Here is a 9302-nt window from a genome sequence, read left to right as displayed (position 1 = left end):
CTATGGGATTTCATGTATGTACTCTGACAATAAATCTGAAAATTTTGGGGGGGGGGGGGGTTGTAGAGCTCATGCAGTTTACAGCTGGACTATGATTATTTATGAAGAAGGACGACAACTTTAAAATTAAGGCACAACTTACCTTGGAGCCAATGTCGATCAGCAAGTTTTGGATATTGGTGAAAGCGAGGCGCACATTAGGATGTAAACCTCTCATATTTAACATTGCAGCAAAGACCTCTCAATCTAAAGGCAGAGACAACTGGAATGTCAGCCGTGACTCTATTGTCTCTATTTTCAGTTTTGATTCAGTGAAGAAATCCTGGCCAACATCCCAGTCCAGAATTGAGGGCATACAAGCTTGTTGGAGGTGCCTTCTTTTGGACGAGATGTTGCAGCGCCCTTTCTGATAAATAAAAGAGATTGGTGAAGCTGAGCAGTGGAATTCTCCTGAGTGCCCTGGCCAGCATTTATCCCTCATTCCACAAATGAGAAAAAGAGATTACTTGGTCATTTTAATGCAATACATGGAACCTGTACTCATCACGTATCAGTGAGATTTCAATACTGCCACTTCAAAATGGACTCTCCTACTGATGCACGTCAAGTTGTGTACTGGTAACTGTGCCTTGAAATGCTCAGATGCTGCAGAGGTTCACGGGTGCAATTCTCTCCGTGCAGTGAGTGGTCTGATTAAAGCGAGCATATTGGAAGGCACACTTATAGTTAGCTTCTCTGGAGAGGATGTGGTCAGCCAGGGCTTGTGTTTATGGCTCTGTGAACTGGCCCTTTTCATGATAATGTGTGTGAAACTCGACCAGGCGCTGGTGTGTTACTCTCTGACTTCAATTTGTAATGCAAGGATCCACATAAAAATCAAGGTAACAAATATTTTTGTTGTTTATATTCTGATAAACCCGGCTCCAGGAAAGATGGCATTGATTTAAAAAGGGTGCAAAAAGGATGTTTGCAGGATTGGAGATTTGGAGTTATAAGGAGAGCCTGGATTGGTGGAGCTTATTTCCCTGGACTGTTGGAGCCGATGAGACCTTTAATCATGGTTCGTTTCCCTCGGCAAGGGAGTCTAAAAGTGATTTAAAGTGTGAGGGAAAAGATTTAAAAGGGACTGGAGGGCAACCTTTTCTCACAGGGGGTGGTGAATATGTAGGAAGTGGGAGAGGCAATTACAACATTTAGAAGACATTTAGACAGGTCCATTGAGATGAGGTGTCAAGGGAGATGGACCAAATGCAGATAAATGAAATTAGCTCAGGTAGACAATTTGGTCGGCATGAACTATGTTGTAAAATAACTCTGTGTAACTAGAGTTACCATATATACTCGTGTAATAGTTGAACTTTGTGGACCAATATTTAGTGTAAAATTTAGGGGGTCGACGATTACATGCATTGGCGCCTCACAGTTCGACGGGCAGCAACCTCCTTTGAAGAAGACCGCAGAGTCCACCTCACTGACAAAAGGCAAAGGAGGAAAAACCCAACACCAACCCACCAATTTTCCCCTGCAACCGCTGCAACCGTGTCTGCCTGTCCCGCATCGGACTTGACAGCCACAAACGAGCCTGCAGCTGACGTGGACATTTACCCCCTCCACAAATCTTCGTCCGCGAAGCCAAGCCAAAAGATAACTTTTGACTGTGGTAAGTGTCTACGTCATTTGAGGCATCTGAAGCTCAGATGGGTGGGCAGCCAAGATGTCGGGTGCTTGTATAGGCTGATGGCCTGGGCTGAGGTCAGAGTTCACGGTGGGGCATTGGGAGATCTGGTGGGTGGGCGTCTGAGGCCCAGGTGAGAGTCTGCGGTCAGGGCATCAGGAACACGGATGGTTGGGCAGTTGGTCCAAAGATAGGAAGGGAGTGCGGAGTGGAACATTGGAAAATGGAAATCACGTAGAGGTCTTTGTGGTTCTAGTCACCACATCGTTACCTAATTGAAGAGGGCACAGAGATTATTTACCAAACTGCTGCCCGGTGAGGACTGTTTCAGTTACAAGAAGAGTCTGGGTTTCCTTTCCTTGGAGCAAAGGAAGCTGATGAACCAGACAAAAGTACTGAGATATGAGGGTTTAGATAGGGTCAACTGTAGAATACATATCCCATTGCAAAATATCTAACTCTGGAGGACATAGGTTTAGGGTAAGAGGTTCAGTGAAGATTCAGATAAGAACTTTATCCACCCAGTGTATGGTTGGAATCTGAAATTGACTGACGGCATGTGTGGTGGAAGTACACACTCTCAAAGTTTAAGAATATCCAGATGAACACTTAAATTGTCATGTTCTGGAAACCAGGGTATCTCACGGTCAGCAAGGATATGATGTGGTGAAGGGGCAAGGTTCTGCTACACAGTTTCAGAGATTCCAAAGCATGATTCTTGCAATTCCAGAGATCATCAGAACATTGGATGTAACTTGGTTAAGGTGAATGTAATGATCCATAGCACAAAATGTACCGTTAAACATTTAGATACTGGTTTAAAATGTACTTTGTGAATATGATGCTCTCAATTCCTTCTGCCCACCCAAATAACAAAGAGTTAAAAATGACGACTGAATCGTCATCAATCAATCACACCATGATTGAAACCAAAAAGAAAGATAAGTTACCGTCAATCAAATAACTATCATTTGAAAAGTCTATGGTTCTTGAGGATACTATCTGAAAAACTAAGGCATTGCAATGCAAGTTCTTTGTTAATTCAATTTCTATTGTTGCATTGAGTCACACAAAGTTTGCAGATTCAAAATAAATCAAAGAGAAAACATCAAGGAAAATCTGTTTGTGTAGCATTCAGCTACAGGTGAATGCAGGGTGGGAGAGAACCAATAACATGGGGTCAAATAATGAGCTACATGTTTCACATAGACAGTTGCGACATGTCGCTATAAAGTCTACTTTTTTTTTCCCTCGGACCAATAGAGATGTAGCTTTTCTTCATACGGTTTTCTGCAAGCAGTTCTGTAATCCCACTGCAATGTCACCTCAATATTACAAGGGAGACAAGAAGCAGGAAGATACTTTCGTGGAGAGTGGCAGATGTGGAGGAATCAGAGTCCCCTACATTCATATAAAGGACAACTTTCACAACAGGCAGTCCACACAGCCTTTTATATTGTATGGAAAGATAAATTCCCAATGTCCATAAAAATAGTGCACAAATCAAGGCCAACACTTTTGCAAGGACCAGTTATTCCTTCGACATACGTTCAATCAGCTTTTTCCAGTTTGTTCGCTTCAGGGTGATGTAAGGTGGAGTGACAACTGTTAACGGTGGTTTCTGGTCCCTCCTGAGATGCTGCTCACAGAGAACCTCTGCGTTGCATATGACGTACATCCCACAATCATAGCTGTTCTTCTGGACTGGCGCCAACTCTTCTACGAAAGGCACTTTGGATTTGGCTCCCAAGAAGTGTTGCAGTTTCCTGGCTACCTGACGGGCATGGCTTTCATTCATATTGCTGCAGGAATCATAGTGACTGAAACAATTCTTGTCTCTACTGTAAAACAGCAGGCTCCAATGAGACCCTCCAGCTGCCTGCATGGAGTTGTCATTGACTGCCAGGAAGACCAAGGACTTCCGGTTCAGGGCTAGTGGTTCCAGGAAGATGGCGAGCTCATCCTGACTGGTTGTGCACTTGATGAACTGAGTAACTTCAGGGCTGATGAAGCATATGTTGTCCAGTAGCTCCTTGTACTGTTCAGTGGCAAAATATTCAAAGGCAAACCCTATGATATGGTCATTGAGCCAATTGGGTGGGTTGAGGAGGAGTAGATCTGAGTGCCGTATTAAGCTGTCATGGTAGCTCAGGATCACTGAATTCATACTGTGCCTGTGAAGTTAAAAGATACATTACACTCTTCAGTCATATCGACTTCAACTTTATATAGATAGTTTCATGTCAAAGATAGATGACAAATTACACAAGATAATATCGAGAATGAAAGCAAGGAAAGTCATCTTTAATCATCTATCTGAAAAGGCTCTCATGATCCCCCATTGCAACATTCTACAGGAGCTCTGTCGAGAGCATCCTGGCTGGCTGCATCACTGTGTGGTATGGCTGCTGTAGAGGATTCGATAGGAGGTCAATCCAGAGGACCATAAGATTGGCAGAGAGGATCACTAGAGTCTCCCTCCCTCACTCAACATGATTTACCGGGATCGTTGTCTGAAGAGGTCACGCAAAATCGTTCAGGTCCCCAACCACCCTGCACGCAGCATCTTTCAGCTACTCCTGTTGGGGAAGAGATCCAGGACGATCAGAGCCAGCACCACCAGGCTGAAGAACAGCTTCTTCCCACGGGCAGTGAGAATGCTGAACGACCAAAGGAACTGCTCTCACTAACCATGCGAGACTCTCATACTCATGTCACATTTATCTATTTATTCGTAGAGATGAATACTTGTCCTGCGTATGTATTGTGTGTCTTTATGTGTGTTATGTTTGGTTGTGTGCCTGCATGTTTTTCACCATGAACCGGAGAACACTGTTTTGTTGGGTTACACTTGTACAATCAGATGACAATAAACCTGCCTTGACCTGAATTGAACTGGTTCTTCACTAGTCCATGTTCATAGTTACGGAGTCCTTCAGCATGGAAGCAAGCCCATATGCCCTGCTTGTCTACGATGAACAACATGCTCTCTTACTTCACTTCCACTTGCCTGCATTAGATCCATACACCTTCCATTACCTCCCATTCATGTACTGTAGTTATCCACATTTTTTTTAAAAGGAAGCTCAGTCTGTCATTTACTAACTCAGCAAGAAATATGGCTCCTTTCAATTTTATCATGTTGCATTTTACTTCGTATTCCAGCTAATTATTTCTTTACAAACACCTTTTAAATGATCTCTGGCTTGATTCCCGCCGAGGCTGAAAAGATCCAAACATTCCCAGGCTTTTGATCTGTGATCAGCTTTCTGGCTTCCCCGTGTATTCTCTCTAATGCTCAAATGTTTCCCATATGTCTTGATATCAGAAATTGATCAGAATATAATCAGGATATAATCTGATCAAAGAACTTTTGATCAGATATTTTTATTTTGAGGTGGATTCTGCAGCTTAGATCGAATGATGTACACTTTATGTAAACATTCCAAAAATACTCAGTATTTCCATTATCCACTGCAGCAGATAACTTTACGTTTACATTATTGAACTTCATCAAACATCCTGTTGGCCATTCACTGTGCTTGTCCAGGTTCTCCTCAGAATCAGGAGACAAGGAAAGAAAGGGTGGGGTGAGAACAGACCAACAGACAAAAGGTGCTCATTGGGCATGGGTAGGAAAGATGAGAATTGATCGGGGAGGGGGTGGCTCTGGGAATGCAGAATTGGAGGAAAGGAGACAGAGGGAAGGGGAAAGAGAGGGAGAGAGACAGAGGAAATGAAAAACGGGGAGAGGAGGGAGGCTAACAGAAACCGAAGTCTATGTTACTGCATCTAGGAGGGTGCCCAGATGAGGTGTGGTTCATCCATTTTGCTGGCGGTCTCAGTCTGGCAATGCATGAGACCGTGGACATACATGTTGGCATGGGAATGGGGCAAGGAATCGAAATGGGTTGCCACTGAGAGATACTTGCTATAGCAATGGATAGAGCTATGTCACGAAATTCATTGTTTTGCAGCAGCGTCAAGGTGCAAATGTTAAAGGAACCGATGGTGTTTTATAAAAACTCTGTGACCATGGGGTCTGAGCCAGAGAGGGTGGGACCTGTGTTCAGCAGCGGCCTCGAGGGGCTGCAGACTGCAGAAGAGCAGTGGACTGGTGTGCCGGGCACCATTAATAGGATGAACACCATCTGTTGAGAAGGAGAAGCAGAGGAGACGACCCTAATGAGGGTAACCATGGTGTCAGACGAGAGAGAGGCTCTGAGGCTGAAGGGCACACGCAGGGGGTGAGCTGTTGTTGACTTGCGGGCAAAGAGCCCAGACAGACCGCAAGCTGCTGACGACTTGAGGTCGAGGGACTCATGCCAGGCCACGGGACGCTGGCTTACGGGGGATACGAGGACATGGAAGTGCTCCTGAAGGGCGCTGGGTGCTGAAGGCTTCTTAATTGTGTCGGAGATGTGGATCTGGAGCTCGGGTTGCCGATGGATCAAACACAAGTTTGTGTGGCTGCAGAGTCTGCGGGAATACTGGAGGTGAATCCACAGACACTCAGTGACTCGGGCTTGGAGGGGGGAACTCCCTTTTGCTTCTCTTTCTCTGACCGTAAGGGGCACTGGGCAATCACAAGATACAGGAGTAGAAGTAGACTCATCAGCCCATTGAGTCTGCTCTGCCATTCTGTCATGAGCTGATCCATCCTCCCACTCATCAGCCCCACCCCTCAGCCTTTTCTCCGTAACCTTTGATACCCTGACTAATTAAATACCTGTCAATCTTTGCCTTAAATACACCCAATGACCTCACTTCCACAGCCGCCTTAGTAACAAGTTCCAAAGACTTACGGTCCTCTAACGAAGAAGTTTTTATGCATCTCTGTTTTAAATTGATGCCCTTTTATCTTGAAGTTGTGTCTTCTTGTCCTAGACATCCCTACCATGGGAAACATCTTTGCCACATCTACTCTGTCCAGGCCTTTCAGCATTCAAAATGCCTCTGAGGACCCTCTCATTCCTCTGTACTCCAACAAGTTCAGTCCAAGAGCTGACAAACATTCCTCATCTGCTGACCCTTTCATTCCAGGTATCATTCTAGTAAATTGTCTCTGAACTTTCTCCAACACCAGTATGTCTTTTCTCAAAAAAGGCATCCAAAACTGCTGATATGGTGAACCTTTGTCAGTAGAGTCATCTTCGTGAAATATTACATTTCTGTTTATTTACGTGACATTTCTGTTTTACTAAATGAGAAATGGATTGGAGGTCAATCCACAAGACATTAAGAGTCTCCCTCACCCCAATCAACGTGATTAACTGGGATTGTTGTCTGAAGAGGGGACGCAAAATCATTGAGGACCCCTTCCATCCTGCACACAGCATCTTCCCCTGTCGGGGAAGAGATCCAGGAGGATCAGAGCCAGCACCACCTGGCTGAGGAACAGGTTCTTCCCACAGGCAGTGAGAATGTTGAACGATCAAAAGAACTGCTCACACTGACCACTGACAATTTTTACTGGATTGATGAAATACTTGTCCTGTGTATGTATTGTTTGTCTGTATGAGAGAGATGTCTGGTTGTGTGTCTGCGTGTTATGCATCGAGGACTGGAGAGCATTGTTTCGTCAGGTTGTACATATACAATCAGGTAACAATAAGCTTAATTTGACTTTAATAGTATCTTATCTAATCTGAACAAATTTATCTTCCTTAAAAGACCACCCTTCCACTGACATGTCTCTAATAAGCAGCTGAAAGCAAATCCCACCCTAAATGACAACTCTGGAAAACTTGCTTTAACCTTGAGGTTAAAGCCGGAGCTGCTGTAACACAGCGTGTGGCGTGGACCCGCGGAGTGGAGGTGCAGCATTCCCACAGGGTCCAGCCGTCTGCTCCGCAAAGGCTTCGAACAGCTCGTTGAGGGAGCCAACGGAAGTTTTAGTTGAAATTCTATGATTTAATCAGCAGGCCACGAGGGGTTGCAGGCTCTGGGGAAGTGGAGGACTGGAGCAGGGCACCAGAGGACAGGAAGATCATGCAACTTCGGAGAGGGAGAAGCAGAGGAGACGACCCGCGGGGACGGTGATCGTGGCGACAAACCAGTGAGGGGGCTCTGCGCCCGAGGGACCAGTGCATGCGGAGGGCTGTTGGCGACTCGAGGTGAGGAAGGTGTGGGCTGCTGGAGACTGCCGTCGGGACACTCGCGCCGGGGGCTGCGGGCTGCTGGAGACTGGCTCCAACTGGCTGGAGGGGTAGCGGGTATCGGACCTGGGACGCGAGGAGGTGCCGAGGGCACTGGAGGGTCCTTGACCGTGTTGGAGGTTCGGATCTGGAGCTCGGGTCACCAATCATTTGGAGTGGACTCCATGTGGCTGCAAAGTGCTGGAGCTGAGTCTTCGGACACTCAGTGACTCTGGGGGGGGGGGGGGGTCTCTGCTTCTCTCTCTCTGACTGTAAGGGGCACCAAGGCAATTCCTGCTGATGGCAAATCTGTCTGCAAATGCAGCAGGCAAAAAGAAATTTCATGTAATACGACACTGTTTTATTACAATGACAATAAATTGAATCTTGAAGTCCTGTTCGAGGAAAGCCCCGCCTTCCACAGATGACTGACACTCGAAAGAAACCCCGCCTCTCGTTTCATCTCTGACCACTCAGTGAGAGGCAGTGCCGCTGATTGACAGCGGAACCCTGACGACCAATGGCCGTGAAGGCCAGCCTCCCACGGTGATTGGCAGTACGCCGTCGCCTTTCATTGGAGCATAAAAGCCAAGCCCCGCCCTATCTCTGATTGACAGCTCACTTGACTCAGACTGCGGGACACCCGCCCACCACGGTGATTGGCACCATTGTCGGAAGGACGGCCGCACCCGATTGGTCACTCGAGCGCCGATGTACCCCGCCCCGCCCCGCCGCCTCAGCAACACGGGGATCCCGTCCAGGAAACCAGTGGCGGCCAAAGTTAGTAGGATGCTTCGTCGGCGCCCAGCGCTGTTACCTGACGCCGCGACCGGCCGCCGCTGCCTTGCTCGCACGTCGTTACAGCCGCTTCATGTTGCCGCGCGGAACCCACCCCCCCCCCCCCCCACCCCTTCCCCGGCCAGCCGCTGCCGTAAAAGCGGAGCGCTCTTTTCGCGACCGTCGCTGCCGGCGTCGCCAGGTGGCGCTGCAGCGCGGACCTGGATGGGCGGCGAAGGGCGCATGCGCCAGCCTCTCGCCTCTCCGTGCCCGCCGCCTGGGTGAACGGGGCGCCGGCGGCTGCCGAGCGGAGGAGCCGAACGGGCGATGAGGGAGCGGCAGTGACGGCCCGGGCTGGACCGGTCTCGGGGGTGTGTGCAACGGCCGGGGCCGGGGGTCGGGGTGGGGGGGGGGGGGGGGGGCAGGCGGATGAGGGGAGGGTGCCGTGCTGAGGGACCCTGGTGAAGGGGCCGGGCCTGGCAGTGCCCGGGGGCACCGCGACCCCCCCCACCCGAGCCCCGACCTGCAGCCCCCCCCCCCCCCCACCCCCAGCTCCCCTTCAGCCCGAATCTCCCTGCTGCAACGCGGCCCCTTGAGTGTTCGGACCTTGCCTTGAGCACCTCTCACTGGGAAATGCCCCAGTCAACCCGGGCTGTCCCTGCCTTCACCCCACTTGGCTCCCTGTGCCCCCCAGTCTCCACTGAGTCGTCTGG

The 9302-nt window shown here is 48.5% G+C and overlaps 2 protein-coding genes across 7 annotated transcripts in view; one reads left to right on the top strand and one right to left on the bottom strand.

Annotated features, from left to right (window-relative positions):
* Positions 1-2705: 2705 nt before the first annotated feature.
* Positions 2706-8707, bottom strand: senp8 (SUMO peptidase family member, NEDD8 specific). Its single transcript, XM_069902411.1, has 2 exons — positions 8630-8707; positions 2706-3849 (listed from the first exon to the last, which is right to left on the bottom strand). The coding sequence occupies exon 2, from the start codon at positions 3840-3842 to the stop codon at positions 3207-3209; it is 636 nt and encodes a 211-aa protein (XP_069758512.1). The 5' UTR covers positions 3843-3849; positions 8630-8707; the 3' UTR covers positions 2706-3206.
* myo9aa (myosin IXAa) overlaps positions 8423-9302 on the top strand; it is a 176910-nt gene continuing 176030 nt past the window's right edge. For 5 of the 6 annotated variants that reach the window (XM_069902406.1, XM_069902409.1, XM_069902410.1 and 2 more), the window contains exon 1: positions 8423-8592. The gene's annotated coding sequence lies outside the window, so the exon portion shown is untranslated. Of the gene's footprint in view, positions 8593-8614; positions 8961-9302 lie in introns of those variants that run through there. The other variant, XM_069902404.1, reaches the window with a different exon arrangement.

This window comes from Narcine bancroftii, chromosome 11, assembly GCF_036971445.1.
Source record: "Narcine bancroftii isolate sNarBan1 chromosome 11, sNarBan1.hap1, whole genome shotgun sequence".
NCBI lineage: Eukaryota > Metazoa > Chordata > Chondrichthyes > Torpediniformes > Narcinidae > Narcine > Narcine bancroftii.
Note: the sequence above shows the minus strand (reverse complement) of the source record. Positions and strands in the feature narration are given on the sequence as shown.